Raw genomic sequence first — 25,469 nt, forward strand, 5'->3', positions numbered from 1 at the left:
AGGGAAGCTGAAGAATTAGGTTGATAATTCCTTTTCTCATTTTCAGTTCTCTTCTCAGTCAACAGTTGCCATTTGAGAAAATATTTGAACAAAGTGTGGTTTTATGCAGCTTCTGTTCCTCTATACAAATGTGGAATTATTGCAGATTCCTTAAGCACTCAGATTCCACTCAAATGTATCTCTTACCTGCCAATATCACAATAACAGAATTCAGCACACCATGCTGAAACAGTAAGAAGCCACCTCTTCCTGATACTGACCTACTTCAGTATACAAAAAGGCATGGGAGAAAACAGTCCCTCTAAAATTGGCAAAAGGAGTATATGATAAATATTTTTAATGCAACAACTGCCAATTTTCTTCTAACTATTAAGATTATTATGCCATAAGAGAGAGAGAATGAAAGAGAAAAAGTAACAGATTGATCTTGGGGGGGGGGGGGGGGAGGGGAGAGATGAAGCAAAACATGATTTTTTTTGGATGAATTCTGCAACATCCAAACTGTAAAGCTGCCGTTACCAAATTATATATTAGGGTAAAAATACGTTACAGAGACCAAAACAGATTAATAGAATAATACATTTCAACTTCTGATATTTGGGGACAGAGGAAGTAAAGTGAGAAAGTAGCATATTGCATTGTCTCAGAAAAGATAAAAATTGTATTGTCGAAGGCTTTCATGGCCGGAATCACTGGGTTGTTGTAGGTTTTTTCGGGCTGTATGGCCATGTTCTAGAGGCATTCTCTCCTGACGTTTTGCCTGCATCTATGGGAAGCACCCTCAGAGGTAGTGAGGTGACTCTGAGGGGTGATTTGAATGCAATATTCCTGCTTCTTGGCAGGGGGTTGGACTGGAAGTCCCATGAGGTCTCTTCCAACTCTTTGATTCTATGATTCTATGATGTCTGACATAGATGCAGGCAAAACGTCAGGAGAGAATGCCTCTACAACATGGCCATATAGCCCGAAAAAACCTACAAGATAAAAATTATTGGATAAATTCTTGTTAACCCAAAAGGCAGTCTAAAAAAAGTTGAAAGTAGATTAACAAAACCAATAGAAATATGCTATTCATGTGGGAGTTTCACCCATTACACCAGAACCACATACTGAATTAAAGATAAGTTTTAATGGTTTAGAAAATCTATGCCAATCACATTCTGCATGAGTAATGGGCGGGAGGAAAAGTTAGGTATGGAAACTATAGTAATACATGCACCTATATATTTTGCGTTAGCTGGAGAGGGGAAGGAATGGATAGTGGACACTTCTCACAGAAGGCCATTCCCCTCCATGGGAATAACAGGGAAGAGAATAAGCCAACACAGTAAGCACAAATTGAAAGAGGTGGTTATTCTGCCTATGCATCATTCTTAATTAGATGAAATTACTGGAATCACTGACCCAGCATTCAACACATCTTGGATATAAACCAGTTGTATACCCATTCCACTGGATGTCACTATCTACAGATACAGTAAGGGCACAAAGATATATCTATAACCAGCCAGTCTGTAACGTGATTCTGTATACTGATTCGACCATTCCAGATTAGAACAGTTATTTCTGACTTTTTTCCTCTTAAATCCAATTTGTAAAAATCTAAATTCTATGAAGTTTTAATTAAATCTGGATGTGCCTATTATGTTTTTGTTGTTCTGTCTAAAGGGATTTGGTGATATGATTTATCATTTAGACAATTACATATTCATTTTTCCAAAAAAAAAAAAGTCTTTCTAGATTCATACCCAATACTATGACTCTAGGAAGATTTTTTTAAATTGTAACTGTCTTAATGGCCAATTATGATAATCAAATTTATGTTTTTTGTTGATATATAAGGGTGCTACAGTATAGCTTTAAACTGTTTTTGGTCTAAACTCACTTTCTGAAATGTGTTTTCTACAGGCTAAAACCCAGTGCAACCAAAATGAAATTATTTGTCATATTTTCCCAGATCTAACTAATCAGGAAAAAAAAAACTAAAGTGGTAACACATATTTAAACATACCATTATGAGTTTTACTGAAATGCACTTCCACACTTTCATAGCTCTCTGGAGTCACAGTCCATTGCTCAAAACACTACACCATACTGGCTCTATATAAATTTTCACTCACAGATTATACAGAAGAAAATTAAACCATCATTAATAATCTATTTATGTAATTTGTTTCCCACCTTTCTTCTCATAAGGAAACTCAAGGCAGCTTTTTAAATGTATTTAAAAACAATACAGATTAAAATGAGAGAAACTACAATATCCCAAATGTATTTCCAATTCAGTTTCAGTCTCTTGGTATTCTTACACCAAGTACCCAGCATTAAAGTATGATACAGAAAGCTTCAAAATATTATTGATCCTTTAGAAAAATATGCTAACTGGTCAAAACTAATTCCATTCTTTTCCCTAATTATGTTCATGCTTGGTCTGCCTCCCAGAAAACCTATGTAATTCTGTCTCTCTTGCTTCATTCAAACCCGACCTCACATCCCACCTCAAGCCTTTGGTACCACTTCTAAATCTATGATAGCTAAACCTAAATGTAAGTGAACAAAACAAATGACACCATAAGGGGTTATATTTCAAATATGCACTGCCTTGCCCTGCAAACCAGAGTAAAAGTCCCCTTTCCATCAGTTTTGAAGATTCTACCTTTTCACAATCAGAGATTTATCCATTCTTTCTTTACTCTGGGAAACATTCTTTTCTCAATGTGTCTTCATTTTTCTGTTTGTCTACTATGATGTTCGAGTTGGTATAGTACCTGGCAAATTCATAGTGAATTGTAAAGTAAGGAAAGACTAAGCAGACCCTAAGTTCTGAGTAATTAATGGAATCTGTAAGCCAGAGTTTCTCAAACTGTACTACTCCAGATGTTTTGGACTTCAGAACCCACAATTCCTAACAGCTGGTAAGCTGCCTGGGATTTCTGGGAGCTGAAGTCCAAAACATCTGGAGGAGCAGTTTGAGAAACACTGCTGTAAACAATAGAGAATAGGTTGCAGTGGGGATGATGTAATTCAGCAGGTGATTGGTTAAAGAGAGTATAAATTAAGCAAGGAACCATAGCATGTTGGCTTCCTTGTTGTGAAGTGTTTGGGGTTTCTCTATAGGAGACACTTTGGTGTGTGTAAGAGTTTGATTTGATTTTGTGAACTAGTGGATCAAATACTGCTGTATAACTGCAGATACATTGAAAGAGAATACTGCAAGTAGAGGAGAGACTATATACATATTGTACAAACTGTATATTTTGGATTAACGAACCGGAAAGACAAAAAGCCTTCCTGGGTGGAATGAAGATAAAGTCTGCTGTTTGTTTAATATTTATACTCCAGAGTTATTAAGATTATCAGTATACACTTCTGCTTTGTAGCCTGAAGTTTGATAAAGAAGTTAAAGGCTACCAAACAGTTGCTGGGAGCCAGCAAAGACCTACCTCCCAAACAGTTCAGATGACTGCTGGACTGCCAATTCTTGATGTAGTAGTAGCCACATAAAAACATGTTTTCATTTCCCAGCATAAATGATGAGTGAATTGACTAGAAATAACTCAATTCTATTCTAGAGAAGCCAGAACAAAAAAGCAGAACACTTACAAATACACTCACAAACACATACAGGCAGAGAAAAAAGAAACTACTTATTTCTTGGGTTCTGATGCCCTCTGCAAACACGAGGAAACTATTTCTGAGGTGACAGGCTCTAGGCACTGCAATCTCTTGGGGTATATGGCTAGGGCAGAAGTAGCTATAGCATCTGTATGACTAGGCCCTCTCCTCACAAGGGTGGAATGGCTACTGATATACTAATCAGCACTGAAGTAATAAGATAAAGCCCAGGTGAAGTGCAAGTGAAATAGCTTTCATAATCAGGGGCAGAATACATACCAAGATTAAAATTAAAATGCAATTTTAAAAAATGTATTCACTCTATATTTAAAGCAGTGAACTATGGGCCCATCCACTTAATTGAGGCAGTGTTCTGTCGTCACCAATAGGAATGGAATTTTTTATAGCACCACTTTAAATTGAGTCAGAGGTGTGTAATCATGCATAAAGCCTTAGACACCCAGCGTATATCAGTGGAGTTGAAGCATTGTAAGAAGCAGATTAAAGATATAGTAAGAATGTTGTCAGCTTACTGAAAAAGGCCACCTTTTGATTTTAGTCAAATACAAGGAACTTTGAAAATTCAAATTCATGGCCAGTCGAATTGGATTTGTTTTATTGAATTTGTAATTCAATGATTTTGATTTCCAAAGCAATGAATTTGAAATAACACGATTCCCCGTGAATTGTAAACAAGCTGTAATTCCAGCAATTGATTCAAATACTAAACAGCATAAGCCATAAGAAAAGTCAGGAAAATGTAAAAGGAAATAGAAGCATTTAGATGCACCAACACAGGAAGCAGGCAGTTCAATCAAAGTAGAAAAAGCTATGTCAGCAGAAGTGTATGACATATCAGATTACTCATAGGAAATGAGAAAGAAGGTTTAAAGAAAAGGATTATCCAAATGCTGAGAGTGAAGGTGAAAGAATTTGGTCTGATACAGAACATGAAAAGGGATATCAAATTGAGATCTCACCTAGAGTGAACAGAGGAACTCCAGCTCAGTTTAAAGAAAAATCAGAAAACAGTTTCATTTTGTGGTGAAATGGGTCATATTCCCTCCAAAGACTAAGATTTGAAATCCAGATGTTCCTGGAGATGTCATATATGAATACAGTCTGGACCATAACAACATATTGCATATGGCATTGATGTAGAAAAGCTTAGAAAACTCTAAGAGCATGGAGGATTTGACTGTCTTATGACTGGCTATCGATCTGTTTACAAGCATAACTCGAATTTCTGGTTTTGACTATATGAATTTGTGTCCTGTTTTAAAAGTGTCAAAAGAGGCCATTCTCTTGGTTCTACTAGCATTAGAGGCTCTTTTCTTGGTCACACAGAGGATAGCTTTCTCAGTGGTTGCTTCCAGACTCTGAACTTGCAACCCAAGGAAGATTAAACTAGTTCCATCTCTGTTTACATAATGCAAAGGCAGACCTTTGACATTTCAATAATGTCCTATCATAATGCAAAGGCAGACCTTTGACATTTCAATAATGATACTATTGAAAGCTAACGTAAGTGTCCCCACATGCTTTGTTTTTAATAATGTGTTTTAATATCTTTGTATTTCAGTATTTCTCAATTTGATTATTTTTCCCACCTTATCTTCCATTTTTGGCAGAAAAGAGAGATATAAATATAATAAACTAACCATATAAATTCACAACTGGGTTTAATATGAAAATAGGGGGCACCTAACTCTTTACTTAGATCAGGCATCCTCAAACTGTGTCCCTTCAGCTCTTTGGGTTTCCAGCTATCAGAATTCCTAACCACTGAAAAAGGTGGCTAGCAGTTGGAGGCCAAAATAGCTGCAGGGCTATATTTTGAGCATATCTGACTTAAGATGATCTAGCTCTGTAGCTTTAATGCTACGTGGAAACTAAGGTGGGGTGAGTATTTGTGGCACCCACAGCCTTCAAAGTCATACTCCGTCTTGACTATTCAAAAATCTTGATCATGAAAGAGCAGCCTAACAAAACGAATCCCTATGATAAACCATTTTAAAGACCGCCAAAAGGCAAAGAGCAACTTATGAAGAGATAGTTTCACATCAACTTCTACATGAAGACTATCAGTGAGTGTATTACAATATCCATTATTGTTCCATTATAGTGAAACCCTTGGCTTCCATTTCAGGAGCAAGGCAGGCAATACATTCAATAAATCAAATACCAAAATGTCATTTCATGAACACAGCTCCAAGTGAAAAATACGATCATTTTAAGTCACCATTTCTACTCTGCAAGTAAAAAAATACAACTCAGTAAAGATGCAATGTTCTACAATGATGAAAAGATTGCACTATGATTGGTCATACTTTATTTCAAATCTCCACTCAGTTTCCAACTTCACAGGGTCGTCATGAGCCAGCTGTTATTCATCAATCTAATCTGCGTCACACACTTCTTAAAGAAAAACATTTTCCATCCAAGCTCAGTAGTGGCATTTGGGTAGCCAACATGTAGAAAAGAAGACTGATTTAAATGTATGTCTGATTGTTTATTTTATATAATAAGACCTAGAAGCACAAGGATTTAAAAACAAACAAAACAAGGTATCTACTAATCTCTGTGGGGTACTATCTCATATTTCACTAAAGATACACATGAAAATATATAATTGAACACACAGAAAGTCCCCAAGTTACGAACAAGATAGGTTCTATAACTTTGTTCTTAAGTTGATTCTTAAGTTGAATTTGTATGTAAGTCAGAACAGATACATTTTTAAGTGTAACTTCAGCCTTATCTATATACATTTATGTGTGAGTGTGTGTATGCACACACACTTGTTCAGAAATTGTCATCTCACTTTCTGTCCCAGTGAAAATTGGATTGTGAAAAAATTAGCTTGTTATGAAAAACAAGAATTGGTGATAAAGCTTCAGTGGAGATACCTTTTTTCCCATGATAACTCTTTCAGGAGTGAATTATCCTTCTGAGGGCTAGATTTCTCTCACTTCCTGGTATCTCACCCATTCTTTGAGTCCCTCGGGGTGAGAAAAGCGGTATATAAATGCTGTAAATAAAATAAATTCTTAACTATGACTCATTTTTAAGTTGGATATTTGTAACTCGGAGGCACCCTGTACATAAGATAAATCGATTTTTAGAAAGTGAAGTCGCTATCTATTGCATCCAGAATTGCTTTAACATGAATCATGAACATAGCAAGTCTATTTTTAGACAGACACCAATAATGAGGTTTCAAATAACTGGGTTCCATACACTCAGATGATTTTATCTACAGAATGTTTTCTTACAGTCTACTTGATTCTTTCTTCACGCAATTGCATACCTGTACACCTTGTTATTCTTGTCACACCTGTGGGAACACTTCTTTTCCATTCTTCCTGTTGACAAGTTTTACATACAAGCAGTCCCCATGTTACAAATGACTCAGTAAAGAACGGGGGTGAGGTAACAGGAAGTAAGAGAAAACTACCCCTAAGAAGGAAAATTCACTCCACTGAAGCTTTATCACCAATCCTTCTTTCAACAACAAGCCAAATTTTTCAAAATCCAATGATCAGAGGACAGAAAGTGAGCTTCTGAACAGAGGACCAGACAGAAAAACAAACACTGCAGTTGTGTTAACCCTTCCCTAAGTTATCCAAAGTGAGTGTGTGTACGGCTAGAGTTGTACTTAAAATGTACCTGTTCCGACTTACATAAAATTCAACGTAGGAACAAAACTACAGAACCTCCCTTGTTCGTATCTTGGGAACTACCTGTATTTGTAGAGTACTCCATTCAAGCTTCCTCAGTGATCATGACAGATATGAAATGGTAACATCTTGCTATTGGAACTTGATTGCAGCTCCACTAACTTCAGCTTTGGCTCCATATGTTGTTCAGAAATTACACTATTCAGAAGAATAGTGATGTTTTAAAGATAATCAGATTTTGGCTGCATGACAACATCACCAAAGATGAACAAAGTTAGCTTGCAGGAAGGACTGTTTCTTGAACACAACAAAGTGACATCAAAACTGGAGTTGATCAAAGCTGCAAAGAGGTTCATAACATTGTTGATGTTTCTATTTGCAGAATCTTCCATGTTATAAATCCATAAATAATACACTTTTGAAGGATTGCCAAAGGATTTTTATGTATCCAAATATTCCTACTGCATCCCATCAGAAATTATCTCACATCTGTAGATTTGTCACCTCTTATTTTACTCCTTACCTCAGATTTTACTGATAATCTCGAACAATTATACCACTAACCACAAAGATTGCCCCAATTTATTTAATAGGATTATATATTGGGAACCTTGCTATTATAAAGCTTAGACTAATGTGTGCAATGCCAGTTATTCACACTTCACACTAAAGCATTGTTTAATTACTTCTTTCCATGGGGATCTACTGATCCCCATACACACTCACAAGAAGTAGAATCTATACCCACACACAAACCTTTTGCAGCACAGCAGAAATTAGTATATGTGTGTTTCTTGATAATAGGAAAAGATAGTTTCTTTACATTTTGCTTGCCAGACTAAGTCAATTCAACATGCAAAATAAAAACTGTTAATTTAGGAAAATATAAACCCACAAATTATTTCCATCCTCAAAAATGCATGTAAATCGAGCTTTACACCATATTTTGAAGAACTCTCTCCTCTTCTATTCTCACAGGAATCCTATATGTCTCTTGGAAATAAAGATATGAAGCTCCGGGAAAACCTGGGATCATAGGCTCCTAAAAACAACCCTGTGGAGGTGGGAGGAGATGGCAAAAAATACACACACCAAGCTTCTGTGTAATGTGATCAGTCATTCTGCCCTGCTCTCAGCCACCCATCATCACCTGATATTTGTACTCCTATGGACCTCGTTTCGCAACTGGAAGTGACTTGTATATTGAAAAAGGTCACTGCAGGCCTAATTGGATGGGGAAACTGCACACAGGGAAGAACAGTGAGAGGAAGATAACCTCATCTCAAATGTGGTGCTAGAGTAAGGTTTTACTGATATCACCAGCTAACCAAAAGATAAATAAATGAATCTAAAAGCAAATCAAACATGGCTTTCTACTAGAAACTATGTCTCTCATTCTCTTTCATAAAAATTAACAGACGTCTACAGAAGACGAGGGCACCCTGAAATGGGACAAACACACAACAGCTTTTTCAGAGATGCCAGTAGCAATGCTAGCCATCTTTGCCATTAAAATATTTTGAATTTGGGGGGGGGGGGGGGGGGGGAGGACACTGGAGATCAAGAAAATAGACTTGATTGCCACATGCAGACCACAGGATGAATCTGCCCATCTGTAATGCAAATATATACAAATCCAAGTTGCCCTTCTGCATGTAGTGGGTGCCACCATCTTTATGATAGAGCATGGGGGGAGGGCAATTACTTGTGGTGACAAAATAACATTGAAGATTAAAATGTGTTACGTGTTCACCTAAATTTTATATATACATATGCTGCTATTCTAATCTTAGAAAGCACGCCTGCATGAGATTGCTGCTATGCAACTATCACACTATTACAATATTTGTAGATTTTAATATATTCCAGTTCTTCAAGTTGCAAAAATTGTGACATGAGCTTAGTCTGCCACTCTCTCCTAAACATAGTTATGTTATTTATAAAATCCTAGGCCTTTAATACTGTTTAATGTCCCTGGTCAATCAAACAATGCAATTTCATACATTCATTTAGGGTGCATCTACATTGTAGAATTAATGCAGTCTGACATCACTGCATTATGGTGGGGTAAGAAGGAAAATGAAACAAAAGAAGCAATTTGGGCTATAAACAAAAAAGAAATCTGCTAACAAGTACAAATTACAGTGCTTGATGTCATTTTTGATTGCACAGCAAGTTTCAGAGAAAATGTACAATATACCTTTCTGTAAATGATCCATTTTTACATGGCAAATTCCAAAACCTCTTGGATTCCTATTGGCACAACTCCTGTTATGGATGGAATAGCCTCATTCACATAGGATTACACAAAATGATCACCACAAAAGTCCCAGTTCAGATTAACACACGTTGACATGCACTATCTACATAAGAAAAAGGACATGCTTCATTATGCCCTATCATGCTAACAGTTTCAGTAGTTATTCCTTTCTGGCAGGGTGTATTGCAATGCATTAATTTCAAACCCATCATACACAGACTACTGTATTACTCAAATACACATATTTTCAAAATCTCAAATATATGAAAGGCTAAGAAGTCTTATCTCAAGTCTTAGCCCAGTTTCGAGGACAACAGTGAAAGCTACACAAAATTAAATGTATGTGTGTACATGTTTTCTTCTCTCTGTGTCACATTTTTTCAGTGTTTGTTTAAACTGAGGTACACAGGAAAATAATTAAGTGAATGTAAACATATTCAAATCTGTATTGCCCATAAATGGTGCCTCTGTCACATTTTCTGTTGCTTTTTCCAGTTAATCTAGCTCCCTGATACTACATTTCAGGAAGCAATTTTGTGTTGCATTATGAAGCAATTGTAGTTGTGAATGAATGAGGTTTCACTTAGCTACAAATAAAAGGCAAGTGTAGTAAAGTTTATAGCAACTAGACCAAACTGTGCCACACACAAATCTTACTGCATTTACAGCAAGACACTTTCATCAATACAAATAGTTTTTATAAGATGACAGCAATCTAGCAGAACTAAGACCGAAATAAAGCTTATAGATCATAATTGTCAGTGAAAACTGAAAAATAAATTCAGAACGGGGTAGATCTTGTAACACCCCAACAAGATCTATGAGATAGGCATATTGATGGGTCCTCCATGCTCTGTAAATACCAATGGAGCAAAATGCCATGTCCTGTTCTTACCCAAGTCAGGACCATATATTTCTTTTAGTTCAAAAGCACCGTCTTTCAATATAATCACCATACTGGATTCCAATGTATGTGCATGTGCCTTCAAGTCACTTGCAAATTATTATAAGTTGGTTGAAACAGAGTACAGAGACTCTATTAGACTCTCAGAACAGAGACATGCTTTGGATTATGGACTGCTGATTATGAGAAAGAAGTCCTGTGTTACCTACACAGAGAAGCCAGTTCAAATCATATCTGTAACTGGACTGACAAGCAAAGTAACTGTATGTTGAATACATAAAGTCTGTTAGTAAACAAACTATGTTACTTTTAAAGAAGACTACTTATTTTGTCTCTGGAGAACATGATTTAAAAGCAAATATATTTTAAGGGAGAATAGATGTTTTTGGGCAACTAAAAGAAACATTTCTGAAACTGTTGTGTGTGTTTACTGGTTTAGAATTACTGGTCCTCTTTTGCGATAGGTTGTTGGTTGGTTAATTGAGCCTTCCTACTGTTCTTACCACTGGTCTTGTAATTTGTAATTAATGATGAGATAAAGTAATTTGAAGGTAATGATGCATATTCAAAGGGAAAAAGACAAAATGAATCTATCCTAATAGCCTGATCAGCCAGTTCTTTGTCTTCCCCATATAGCTAACAAAATTTAACAAGATGCTTAAGACTGAGAAATCCTAAAAACTAGAAGTGTCTTTCTATATACTACATGTGTGGCTTTCTATATCCTATATATGCATTATGTGTCTTCAGATTGCCTTTCATAGGCAAGGAATACTCAGAGATGGCTTTTTCAATTCCTTCTTATGAAATACTAGCCATTCCCTGCCATGCGTTGCTGTGGCTCACTCTGGTGGTCATGAGGGTTCTGTGTGGGAGGTTTGGCCCAATTCTGTTGTTGGTGGGGTTCAGAATGCTCTTTGATTGTAGATGAACTACAAATCCCAGCAACTACAACTTCCAAATGTCAAGATTCTATTTTTCCCAAACTCCACCAGTGTTCACATTTGGGCATATTTAGTATTCGTGTAGAGTTGGTCCAGACCCAACATTGTTTGAGTCCACAGTACTCTCTAGATGTAGGTGAACTACAACTCCAACACCAAAGGACACTACTCACTAAACCCTTCCAGTATTTTCTGTTTGTCATGGGAGAACTGTGTGCCAAGTTTGGTTTAATTCCATCATTGTTGGGGTTCAGAATGCTCTTTGATTGTAGGTGAACTATAAATCCCAGCAACTACAACTCCCAAATGACAAAAGCATTTATTTTTTTTTAGTGAAGGACATACATTGGGTTGTTAGGTGTCTTGTGTCCAAATTTGGCATCAATTCGTCCAGTGGTTTTTGAGTTCTGTTAATCCCACAAATGATCATTACATTTTTATTTATATAGATAGGCTACTGGGCACCTGGTACTCATTGGCAGTCTCCCATCCTAGTACCAATAACATCTGACGCTGTTTAGCTTTCAAGATCAAACATGATCCGTTGCCTTTGTGGTATCCAGATCTAGACATTAAAAATAGATATGTGCCATTTGGTTATGATTATTTTCTTGGACAAAAAAATCTTCTAAAGGATGATCTAAACTGCAGAAGGAAGCTATAAACTTGTCCCTGTTCATCTCCCTACCATTTCCCATTATACTTTTCTTCAAGAGTTCCAAATGTATATCATGGGGAAACAAGCATGTGATCCATGATTATATGCAGCTCCCACCACATGGAAACTATAAGCCCATATTCCTGTTGATTTGTTTTTTTCAAAAAAGAAAATAAGAAATCCCATTTATGGAAATCTCCAGCAGTGAATATTTTCTAAAGTGGTGATCTATAGACAAATGCCTATCAATAAGTTGGGTTGGACTAGATTGGCCCATTTATCCCTGAACTCGTTGCATTTTTTCACTCAAATACATGTAGTACATCAGAAGAGGGTTAAAACCACTTACGGGGCATTTTGGAGCAAGTAACTAGGAATCATATATGCCTTCAATGATATCATATTTTCATTGAAAATGATTCGTCCTGTTGAAAAACAATCAAACAATACTGCATTTATGTACACTCTGTGTGTGTGTGTGTGTGTGTGTGTGTGTGTGTGTAGTCTGGGCCTTCTTTATGTCTTAAGGCCAATAGATTGAACAGTACAGCATAAGACTGCTACACTTCCTGAAAGCATTCTTTGTGTGGCCATTAAGAGTTTGGGGCAGATGCTGGCAACTCCATTCCTAATTAAAAGGTGAATGAGTGATCACACCTTGTCACTCACCCAGCAGTCTTTGGCAATGCATTTTATTACAGAAAGAAAAGCACACCAAGAAAAAATGGCCAGCTGGATGGATGAACGTGAAGCATTCTGTGCTATCATCTCACAAAGAACCTGCTTGAGTATTACTCTTGAATATTCTTCAGAGGCCCTCGTCAATTTCTTCCTCTGCCTGATAACAAGTGAATGGTGCCTACAGTTAGAATACCTCCTTCTAGGGAAGCCTGCCTGAACTGGGACTTCTTTTATCGTTAGCCAAATATCTTCTGACTTGGCCAGACCTTCAAGCATGTAAAGATTTTACATGATCTAGTGATTTTAGTTTGGCAGAGTTAATGCTACGTATAGTATTATTTGCATTAGCTTGATTTGCTGCCGATAGCTTTCCTGATACTTCTAGAAATTTAAGTTGGTCGCATTAATCCTTCCTCACATAAATGCTGAAGTGTCAGTCTTTCTCACACTACTTGAATACACTGTAATGGTATACTATCAGACTTCCATATTCATGGATCCAACCATTAATTGCAAAAAAGGAAACCTTAATTTTGTCGTTGTATATAAAGGACACCATTTTACTTCACTATTGTATATAGTAAGTTTGAGTATCCACAGATTTTGGTATCCATGAGGAGGGCCTAGAACCAAACCCCAGTGTTATAAATTTTATTTTCACTTACTTCAATTTTCAACCAATGTTTCTCTTGCTAATTCCATCTATATCCATTGTTACATATACACATTATTGCAGCAACTGTTGTTCAACTTTTTAACATTAGCTAGTTAATTTTCACAGTGCCTGACCCTTTCATATACTGCATTGTTAGAAAATAGCTTTATTTTAAAAATATTTGTTATTGTGCATTTTTGTGGCCTTATGATAAAGCTGTGAATTTTATAGCTCTATTGAATTTAAGAAAAATACCTAGGGACTAAAAAATTACAAGTCACAGTTTGAATAGCAATGTATGTATATGTTCTAATCTAACTCTTAATCTAATCAACTCTATATCATGGAAGAACAATTTTATACTAATTCTGCTTGCACCCATGAAAAGCTACAGCAACTGTTTATGCCAGGAAACAAGTTTTTTTTAAGAGAGAGAAAAGATAATAAAAGAATCTGCATAGAACTTTTCTCTGGAGGTTTCATTCATAAAGCAGTTTTAAAGGTCTGTTAGGAAAAAAATTATGTGTTTTAGAAAACAGTCAAGTACATTGTAGAAGAAATATTATGTAGATAGCAATTTCCATATATTCCCATGCTGTTTATTGAGTAAACTGAGATTACAAATGCAAACATAATTAATCTTTTGAAAAGGTATATTATTAATGCAATTCCCATTGTATTACACAATTGGGGGGAAGCAGATTATAATCTAAAGAACTGCAAAGTTATTTTTGTAACGAGAAGTGATTTTCTTCCATCAAAAGCCATCCTGTCATACTGCTATTTTGAGGCAAAGAAACTCAAGAGGACTTCAAAATATGGCATGTCCCATCATATAAAGAAACTATTATATCAATCACACAGAACAATGATCTTAAAGAATTTTCTCTTTATTTTCAATAATATTATGATCTAGTCCTTAAACTATTTAGAAGTGGCATGGAACTTCTTCATGTAGGGATTTGGTATTCTTGAGCTCTTCTTCCACCACTAGCTGCAGCAAGAGTTTTACCTGTTATAATCAATTGGAAGAGTTTGGGAATGAGGACAGAATGCAACAGTTCCAAGGAAGAAACTAATTCTATTCAGAAGATATAATTATCTTGCCTACTTAGTTCTCCCAATACCATCCTTTGCGGAGGGAAAAAGAAAACATCCCTCAGTCATTTTGAAACTAGAATAAGAGCAATATTTCTATCCTACTTAAAGGACTCAAAGTGCCCCGCCTTAACATGACTATTTCATTATTATATGAGCATCTGCAGTTGTGTACAGTTAGAATAAAAACACAGTACCTACAGTGCTATTACAAAAGCTGAAAAAGAAAGCACTATTAACAGCACTAGATTTTTTATTCTTTCTTTGAATACACCAGCATTATATCCCTCAGTCGCCACAGAAATCCTTCTGTATTTCAAAGAATATTCAAAACTGCTGGATGAATATCCTTCTAGAAAAAAAATCTCAACCTGAACGCACCCCATCATCACCAAAGTCAGAAAGGAGCAGCCAATAGGATCTTTTATGATCTTAGAGGAACAGAGCTAGGCCCATCAGTTCACTCCGTATTGCAGCCCTCCACCATATTATATTCATATTATTTCAAAGGTAACTGTTCCAAAGCTTCACAAGGGCCATTTCCTCTCCATCTATTGAATGTCCCACACAGGCTGCTGCTAGGAAACACGGGGGCAAAAAATGGAAAACGCTGAGTCAACACAGGAACTTCATCCCTCCTGAGGGGGCGGGAAGACAAACATCCGGGTGCTAAGGAGAGTGGTGATCTTATTTAGTTGAACACAACACAGCAAGACTTGTGCTAAATAACAAGGGCGGGGGCATACTGAAGCTTACCAAGGATTCTTCCATTCATCTAATAAGTGTAATTAAAAATGCAGGTTGAGCATCCCTTATCTATAATTCCAAAATATCCCAGTATCCAAAGTTGTCCACATGGGTGACTGAGATAGATAATGGTTACTCAACGTATCAGCCATTCATGCAAGCGTAGCTCACTTAGATGGGATTGGAAATATATTTTCTTAATGTACTTGTTCAGGGGAGAGGACTTAAGCAGCCTTCTCTATAAACCATGAAGCCATGCTCTCTCTGGGCACAAAGACAAACAAAAAAAGACACACACAAATCCAAACACACACACACACCAGCTCTCTTATCTCACCATCCCTGTATCCCTTGCCATCCAGGCAAGTATGTGGTTTTTCACATTAAGGTGGGAGTGCGAATACGTGATATATTTTCATAATGCACTTGTTGAAAGGATGAGGGAGAAAGCACATCTGAAAAAGCACATCCCCTTCCTGCTCCTTCCTTCCACAAGCCATGAAGCCAAGTTCTCTCTAGGCACCAAAGCCTTTCTCTGTTTGACACAGAGAGACAGGGACACAAGTCGGCTCTCCAACCTCACCATACCTATAAACAATGAGGCCAAGTTCTCTTTGAGCCCCAAAGTCTTCACATGCATCTTTAAGTAATGGGTAGGATCATAGAATAACAGAGTTGGAAGAGACCACATGGGCTATCTCAGGCATGGGCAAACTTCAGCCCTCCAGGTGTTTTGGACTTCAACTCCCACAATTCCTAACAGCCTGAAAGCTGGCTGGGAATTTTTGGAGTTGATGTCCAAAACACCTGGAGGGCTGAAGATGGCTCGTGCCTGGACTATCTAGTCCAATCCCTTACCATGTAGGAAAAGCACAATCAAAGTACCCATGACAGATGGCCATCTAGCCTCTGATTAAAAGCTCCCAAGGAAGGAGCTTCCACCACACTCTGAAGCAGTGTTCCACTGCTGAAGCTACAATACCCATTGTATTTTCATCATGCACTTGTTGAGGTGAGGGGGAAGGAAGCACACCCCCTTTCCTACTCCTTTCTCTATAAGCCTAGAAGCAGAGTTCCCTCTGGGCACCACAGTGTTTCTCTGCTTGACCCAGGCCTCTTCCACACAGCTGAATAAAATCCCACATTATCTGAGTCCATACTGCCACATATTCTAGTTCAAACTAGACAATGTGGGATTCTCTTCTTTGATATTCTGGGATATAGGTCTGTGTGGAAGGGCCCACAGAATCTTTCCCAGGGACCTTCCACACAGCCATATTACTCAAAATATCTAGGCAGAAAATCCCACATCTACTTTGAACTGGTTTATCTGAGTCCACATTGCCCTATATCCCAGTTCAAAGCAGATAATGTGGATTTTCTTCAGCTGTCTGGAAGGGGCCTGGTTCAAGCAAAGGAACACAGTGGGGCCCAGAGGGAACTCTGCTTCTAGGCTTATAGAGGAAAGGAAAGAGGGTGTGCTTTCTCTCCCCCTCCCCCAATTCAACAAGTGCATGATGAAAATGCATTGCCTATTCCTGTTCCCATATACACCTATATCAATGAACGGGTATTGCTGCTTCAGCAGTGGAACACTCTGCTTCAGGGCCCTTCCACACAGCCCTATATTCCAGAATATCTAGGCAGAAAATCCCAAAATATCTGCTTTGAATTGAGTTATCAGAGTCCACACTGCCATATATCCCAGTTCAAAGCAGACAATGTGGATTTTCTTCAGCTGTGTGGAATGAGCCTGGCTCAAGCAAAGGAACACTGTGGTGCCCAGAGGAAACTCTGCTTTGGGGCTTATAGAAAAAAGGACTGGGTTATCTAAGGGCCCTTCCACACAGCCCTATATCCCAGAATATCTGTTTTGAATTGGGTTATCTGAGTCCACACTGCCATGTATCCCAGTTCAAAGCAGAAAATGTGGATTTTCTTCAGCTGTGTGGAATGAGCCTGACTCAAGCAAAGGAACACTGTGGTGCCCAGAGAAAACTCTGCTTTTAGGCTTATAGAAAAAAGGACTGGGTTATCTAAGGGCCCTTCCAAGCAGCCCTATATCCCAGAATATCAAGGCAGAAAACCCCACAATATCTGTTTTGAACTGGGTTATCTGAGACCACACTCTGATCATGTGGGATTTTCTGCCTTGATATTCTGGGATGTAGGGCTGTGTGGGAGGGTCTTCTGAGTGTGGTGGAAGCTCCTTTCTTGGGGGCTGGATGGCCATCTGTCAGGGGTACTTTGATTGTGCTTTTTCCTGCATGGCAGTGGGTTGGGCTAGATAAACAAATAGAGATCCATTTCAATGTGGATTTCATAGAGCCACAGAGTCCACACCCTGTCATACATTCCTCACTACCAGCATTATCCCATTCCTCTCCTCCCACAACACAATACACGCCTCTCCAGCCCTCAAGGATCCCTGCCTTCTCCTGGCCCCCCGGCCTCTTAAACCCGAGGGTCACGCCCTTCCCCTGTCAGTCCCTCAAACCAGCCCCACACACGAGGAAAGGGGGCTGCTTCTCTCTCCTTCGCCTCTTCCCCTCTTTCTTTGCCTCTCTCCCAGCAGCACTGCAGCAACCTCCCACCCTGCCGTCCATGTCTCCCTCCCAGCATTAGACATTCCCCACCAGGCACAGAAAAGCGCCTCACAGGCCTCACGCCGCCGCCACTACCACCACCCCCCTCACAATGGGCCTTGACGGCGAGCCTTCCTCCATCCCTCCGGCCTCCCCCTCCTCCTCCATCTTCAGCCTCCCCACCCCACCCTTCCCTTCCCTCTCGCCGGCTCACCATCGCTGCGCTTGATCTCCACATAGATCCCTATCTGGATCTTGCCGAAGTTGGCCGTTGCCATCGCGTCATAGAGACAGAGAGAGGGAGAAACGGAAGGGAGGAGGAGGAGGGGGGGGAGCGAGGGCTGCAGCAACGGCAGTTGAGATGAGGGAAGAAGGGAGGAGGAGGAGAAAAAGGCGCCGGCCGGATACAACCGTCGCCGGCAGCGACTGCGGCTGCGCAGACCGTGGAGGCGTCACGGCTGAAGGACCGGCGGAGCGGTGGGAGGGGCCAAACAAAAGGGGCGTGGCCTATTCGGGTTGAGGAGACCGCGTTGCCCCGCCTCCTCCGCAAAGGGCGCCCAGCCACGCCTGGGCCAACTGGGGCCCTCCAGGTGTTTGGGAATCACATGTTTAACGTGGACAACAAGTTAAACATGAGCCAACAATGTGATGTGGCGGCAAAAAAAGCCAATGGGATTTTGGCCTGCATCAATAGGAGCATAGTGTCTAGGTCCAGGGAAGTAATGCTACTCCTCTATTCTGCTTTGGTTAGACCACACCTGGAATATTGTGTCCAGTTCTAGGCACCACAATTCAAGAGAGATATTGACAAGCTGGAATGTGTCCAGAGGAGGGCGACTAAAATGATCAAGGGTCTGGAGAACAAGCCCTATGAGGAGCGGCTTAAGAGGTGATTAGCTGTCCCTGATTGCTTCCTCTCTGTTGTTTTGTTGTTGTAATTTTAGAGTTTTTTTTAATACTGGTAGCCAGATTTTGTTCATTTTCATGGTCTCTTCCTTTCTGTTGAAATTGTCCACATGCTTGTGGATTTCAGTGGCTTCTCTGTGTAGTCTGACATGGTGGTTGTTGGTGTGGTCCAGCATTTTTGTGTTCTCAAATAATATGCTGTGTCCAGGTTGGTTCATCAGGTGCTCTGCTATGGCTGACTTCTCTGGTTGAAGTAGTCAGCAGTGCCTTTCATGTTCCTTGATTTGTGTTTGGGCAATGCTGCGTTTGGTGGTCCCTATGTAGACTTGTCCACAGCTGCATGGTACACGGTAGACTCCTGCAGAGGTGAGAGGATCCCTCTTGTCCTTTGCTGAACGTAGCATTTGTTGGATTTTCTTGGTGGGTTTGTAGATAGTTTGTATGTTGTGTTTCCTCATCAGCTTCCCTATGCGGCCAGTGGTTCCCTTGATGTATGGCAGGAACACTTTTCCTCTGGGTGGATCTTCATCTTTACTCTCGTGGCTTGTTCTTGGTCTTGCAGCTCTTCTGATGTCTGAGGTGGAGTCTCCATTGGCCTGGAGAGCCCAGTTGAGGTGGTTCAGTTCATCTTGGAGGAGGTGGGGTTCGCAGATTCTTTTTGCACGGTCTGCCAAGGCTGTTGTGTTTCCTCATCAGCTTCCCTATGCGGTCAGTGGTTCCCTTGATGTATGGCAAGAACACTTTGATCAGCTGAAACATTACCCTGGTCATTCCACAGATATATAAACACATTTTTCCTACTTCCAACAGACCTCACTACCTCTGAGGATGCTTGCCATAGATGCAGGCGAAACGTCAGGAGAAAAATGGCCTCCAGAACATGGCCATACAGCCCGGAAAAACCTACAACAACCCAGTGATTCCAGCCATGAACGCCTTCGACAATGTAGTGAGGTCTGTTGGAATTAGGACAATGGGTTTATATATCTGGGGTGGGGCAAAGAGCTCTTCTCTGCTGGAGCTAGGTGTGAATGTTTCAACTGACCACCTTCATTAGCATTTGAAGGCCTGGCTGAGCTTCAACCAGAGAAGTCATCCATAGCAGAGCACCTGATGAACCAGCCTGGACACAGCATATTATTTGAGAACACAGAAATGCTGGACCACTCTCACAACCACCATGTCAGACTACACAGAGAAGCCATTGAAATCCACAAGCATGTGGACAATTTCAACAGAAAGGAGGAAACCATGAAAATGAACAAAATCTGGCTACCAGCATTTAAAAAACTCTAAAATTAGAACAGCAAAACAGCAGAGAGGAAACAACCAGGCACATCTTAACACCTCTCAACAAAAGATTCCCCCAGGCTCAGCCAGGCCTTCAAATGCTAATGAAGGTGGTCAGTTGAAACATTCACACCTAGCTCCAGCAGAGAAGAGCTCTTTGCCCCACCCCAGTTATTCCACAGATATATAAACCCATTTTCCTAACTCCAACAGACCTCACTACCTCTGAGGATGCTTGCCATAGATGCAGGCGAAACGTCAGGAGAAAATGCCTCTAGAACATGGCCATATAGCCCGAAAAAACCCACAAGAACCTAGTGATTCCAGCCATGAAAGCCTTCGACAATACATTGTTTTGAATCCTTCTTAGGCGATCCCTCGTTAGCCAACTAGGATAGTCTTCCATCAGTATTCTTGTGGATCCGTAGGTGGCTGTGGAGCGCTATTCTTGACCTGCATCTTCTCTCACAGTGAGGACATTGGTTTCCAGGTGGAAGGCGGTCTCGGTCGGGGGTTTCTCTCTTTCACCCTCCATTCGTGCCTCTTTAAATTCTGCAGCACTGCTGGTCACAGCTGAGCTCCAGCTGGAGCGCTCAAGAGCCAGGGCTTCCCAGTTCTCAGTATCTATGCCAGAGATTTTAAGGCTGGACACAGCATTTTATTTGAGAACACAGAAATGCTGGACGACTCTCACAACCGCCATGTCAGACTACACAGAGAAGCCATTGAAATACACAAGCATGTGGACAATTTCAACAGAAAGGAGGAAACCATGAAAATGAACAAAATCTGGCTACCAGCAGGCCTGTAGCGAGGGGGTGGTTTTAGGGGTTCAACCCCCCCCCCCCCGAAATGTTTCAGATTTTTTTTAAAAAAACCTGGTTTACTCATGAATTTTAACTGGTTAACCAAATCCCCATGCTAAGTCTATGAGATGCAAAAAATTAAGAGTCCCTCCAGAACTGTAAGCACTAATTCAAGCAAATATTGGCAATTTATTCACACTGTCATTACTTGCAGCAATAGCCGATGTAGTGAAGCAACCAAGTTGGGTGTGTGTGTGTTGAATGCTCTCATTAAGGAGGCCAGACTTGGTGGAGGTGGTTGACAGGGGCGGAGCTGCAGGCTATTGAAGGCTGATCTGCCCCCTGCTGTGCTCTTTGCTTCAGCATGAGCAAGGAGGCAGGTTTCAACCCCCCACCCCCACCCCGAAAATTTCAACCCCTCCCAAAAAAGTTTTTCTGGCTATGGCCCTGGCTACCAGTATTAAAAAAAACTCTAAAATTGCAACAGCACAACAACAGAGAGGAAGCAGGCAGGGGCATCTAATTACCTCTCAACAAAAGTTTGTTCCAGGCACAGTCAGCCCATTGTATGCTAATCAAGGTGGTCAGTTGAAACATTCACACCTAGTTCCAGCAGACAAGAGTCCTTTGTCTCACCCTGGTCATTCCACAGATATATAAACCCTTTTTCCTAGTTCCAACAGACCTCACTACCTCAGAGGATGCTTGCCATAGATGCAGGCGAAACGTCAGGAGAGAATGCCTCTAGACCATAGCCATACAGCCCCAAAAAAACCTACAGCAACCCAGTTTTAATGCTGGCGTTGAGCCTATCTTTAAATCTCTTTTCCTGTCCTCCAACATTCCGTTTTCTGTTCTTGAGTTCGGAATAGAGCAACTGCTTTGGGACACAGTGGTCGGGCATCCGGACAATGTGGCCGGTCCAGCGGAGTCGATGGCGGAGGACCATCGCTTCATTGCTGGTGGCCTTTGCTTCTTCCAGCACGCTGATGTTTGTCCACTTCTCTTCCCAAGATGTTTGCAGGATTTTCCGGAGGCAGCGCTGATGGAATCGTTCCAGGAGTTGCATGTGATGTCTGTAGACAGTCCACATTTCCCAGGCATATAGCAGGGTTGGGAGGACAATAGCTTTATAGACAAGTACCTTGGTATCCCTACGGATACCACTCTCTGCTTCATTCGGAAAAATGCTGCACTCGCAGAGCTCAGGCAATGTTGTTTTTCGGTGTCGATGTTGACTTTGGTGGAGAGGTGGCTGCCATGGTAGTGGAAATGATCAACATTTTCTAATGTTACATTAAGCTGTATCTCTGGCATTGGAGTTTGGAATCCAACGCCCACAGCTCATAACAGCCTCAGGCACGTTCCTTTTAAGCAACTGAGGTGGGAAAGGAAGGGGGCTGAGGCTGTTTGGAATAGTGGGAGTTACAGACCAAAACATCTGGAGGGCCCGAGTTGGCCCAGGCCTGCGATATAGGGAAAGGTATAGGGAGGGGTTGGGAGCCCCCCGCCCCCCAGCACCAACTGACGCTCTGGAGCCAAAATGATCTTGGCAGATTAGAGAGGTGGGCCAAATCTAACAAAATGAAGTTCGATGGTGACAAATGCAAGATATTGTTGAAGGCTTTCATGACCAGAATCACTGGGTTGTTGTAGGTTTTTCGGGCTATATGGCCAAGTTCTAGAGGCATTCTCTCCTGACGTTTCACCTGCATCTATGGCAAGCATCCTCAGAGGTAGTGAGGTCTGTTGAACTAGGAAAATGAGTTTATATATCTGTGGAATGACCAGGGTGGGACAACGGACTCTTGTCTGCTGGAAGTAGGTGTGAATGTTTCAACTGACCACCTTGATTAGCATTTGATGGCCTGGCAGTTTTTTGGTGTGGCTTGTTAGTGCCTGGAGGAATCTTTTGTTGAGAGGTGATTAGCTGTCCCTGATTGCTTCCTCTCTGTTGTTTTGCTGTTGTAATTTTAGAGTTTTTTTTAATACTGGTAGCCAGATTTTGTTCATTTTCATGGTTTCCTCCTTTCTGTTGAAATTGTCCACATGCTTCTGGATTTCAATGGCTTCTCTGTGTAGTCTGGCATGGTGGTTGTGAGAGTGGTCCAGCATTTCTGTGTTCTCAAATAATATGCTATGTCCAAGTTGGTTCATCAGGTGCTCTGCTATGGCTGACTTCTCTGGTTGAAGTAGTCTGCAGTGCCTTTCATGTTCCATGATTCGTGTTTGGGCAATGCTGCGTTTGGTGGTCCCTATGTAGACTTGTCCACAGCTGCATGGTACACGGTAGACTCCTGCAGAAGTGAGGGGATCCCTCTTGTCCTTTGCTGAATGGAGCATTTGTTGGATTTTCTTGGTGGGTCTGTAGATAGTTTGTATGTTGTGTTTCCTCATCAGCTTCCCTATGCGGTCTGTGGTTCCCTTGATGTATGGAAAGAACACTTTTCCTCTGCGTGGATCTTTGTCTTTACTCTCATGGCTTGTTCTTGGTCTTGCAGCTCTTCTGATGTCTGATATGAAGGTTATGAGTAAACCAAATATTTGATTGTTTTAATCAAAGTCTACTTCAATTTTGTCTCTTGAATGCATGATATAAAATAGGTTGTTTTATGGGGGAGTGTGTGTGTGTGTGTGTGTGTGTGTATGACACTGAAAAACACTTCGGAAGCACTGCTGGGTCTTTTTCCTTATGTATTGGCAAATCTCAACAGATCAGAGATTATAGGTTATTCAGTCTAACAACTGAAAGCATTGCCTTGCATAATTATATCTGGTTGCATAGCACAAGAGAAGATTCTAGTCTAAAGGGATTTTTTTTTTTGCTCTTATCTAAAAGGCATTTTCCAAAAGGCTATGAATGTCATTTTCCAAAAAAGAAAAACAAAAACAAACACCTTATACTGGACTCTGTAGCAGAACAAACATTTCTGCAGCATATATACATACTATCCTGAGTTATTATCAATGAGATCCTGTCTGAAAAACATAACAACAACTAATATAAATACGCATTTAGAAAATTGCAAATGTATAACAGAAAAAGCTTGACTTAAACACAGTTCAATATTCCAACCATCACTAAAAATGTACAATTTTGTTGCCTGGTCCTGTTATTGCGATTTCAAAGAAGCCGCAACAGCAGCTGAGCTCCTTTGCAATCCCTCCTTCTTACTCAACCCCCTTTTAAGCATTTCTTTCACCGTATGGTGTGGCTTTTTAAAGCCACCCCCAGCTGAGTATATCACTTCATGAATAATAGCATTAGGAAACAAGACCACAAAGTAGTGCAGATACAAGAACCACGACATCTATAGAGATGCAAGGCTTTAAATATTTATTCTTCTAGCTCTGAAATAAAAGTTGTCTTTCATGTAAGGAGTAAAAAAAATAATAACCTACCAAAATGCATGCATACCAGGTGCTCGGTTTTTTGTAGTTCTGGGAGCAAAGAATTTTAACACAGCTATTTTAATGATGTATTTTTACAACAGCACTGATCTCTTTGGGCAGTTCCAGACTGCACTTTATCCCAGGAGCATCCGCATTTAAAAAACATGGTCTGGCCTGGCAGAACATCTGGAAACCCTCCCCCAACCCCCTTTTAAAAGTAAAATAAGCTTACCTGGCCTCTATTATAGTTCTGTCAGAGCTCTCCCGATGCAAGAAAGCATGGAATAAATCCACTATCAAATTAATTCACCACAAACCAGGGTTTTCTTGGTTTGTGGTAAATTAATTTGGGATTGTTCAGAACATTGTCTGGACAGCCCCCTTTTTATTGCGGAAGTTTCCACAATAAAGGTACTGTCTGGATGGGCCCTTTCTCATTTATCTGTAGTCAATCCCACTTGAAGGTGAAAGAACTTGATTTTTGTTTAACATGGATTGTATTAGAGTACTTATATTTTTGTAAGGGAATACAAAATTGTGTCTTTCAATGATTAAGAATAATCAATTATGGCATTGGAAGGAAGGAAGGAAGGAAGGAAGGAAGGAAGGAAGGAAGGAAGGAAGGAAGGAAGGGGGAACAAAAAGAAATGTGGCAAAATATTTAAGGGTGCATTTACATTGTTAAACTAATGCAGTCTGGCACCAATTTAACTGGCATAGCTTAATGCTATGGGATTTATGGGATTTATAGTTTGGTGAGACACAAGTACTCTTTGGTAGAGAAGGCTAAAGACCCTGTAAAACTACAAAATCCTACTATTGTACAGTGTTGACCCACAGCAGTTGACCCACAGACTCTCATTTTCTGCCCCTTTGTTCTTCTTTCCTGTGCCCTGTCATGGTCCCATGCTGATCCTGAACATCTTGGTGGAATGGGTTAGAAAATGTAAAAATTCTTGGGCTTGGTTTTGATCTGAATCAGCAGATACTGCGGCCACTGTCGAACTGGTTCCTGGAACACGTGTGTAGGCACTTCACAATGTAATCAGTTCAGTTGAATCTACTTTCTAATTTGATGTTGGTGTCTGTGTAGAACTGCTCTAAGTGGACGTATTTTAGCAGAGGCTGGATAGCCATTTGTCAGCAATATTTTGATTTGAGTAAGGCCTTTGACAAGGTCCCCCATTACCTTCTTGCAAATAAACTAGTCAAATTTGGGCTAGGCAATGCTACTATTAAGTGGATCT

The 25,469-nt window shown here is 40.2% G+C and overlaps 1 protein-coding gene across 4 annotated transcripts in view; it reads right to left on the reverse strand.

The window, feature by feature from the left end:
* KIF2A (kinesin family member 2A) overlaps window positions 1–18,269 on the reverse strand; it is a 61,323-nt gene extending 43,054 nt beyond the window's left edge. For all 4 annotated transcript variants that reach the window (XM_060761540.2, XM_060761538.2, XM_060761539.2 and 1 more), the window contains exon 1: window positions 18,042–18,269. In XM_060761540.2, coding sequence (XP_060617523.1) covers window positions 18,042–18,105 — 64 coding nt within the window. In that variant the 5' untranslated portion in view covers window positions 18,106–18,269. The remainder of the gene's footprint in view (window positions 1–18,041) is intronic.
* Between the last annotated feature and the right edge of the window lie 7,200 nt (window positions 18,270–25,469).

Source organism: Anolis sagrei, chromosome 2 (assembly GCF_037176765.1).
Source record: "Anolis sagrei isolate rAnoSag1 chromosome 2, rAnoSag1.mat, whole genome shotgun sequence".
Taxonomy (NCBI): domain Eukaryota; kingdom Metazoa; phylum Chordata; class Lepidosauria; order Squamata; family Dactyloidae; genus Anolis; species Anolis sagrei.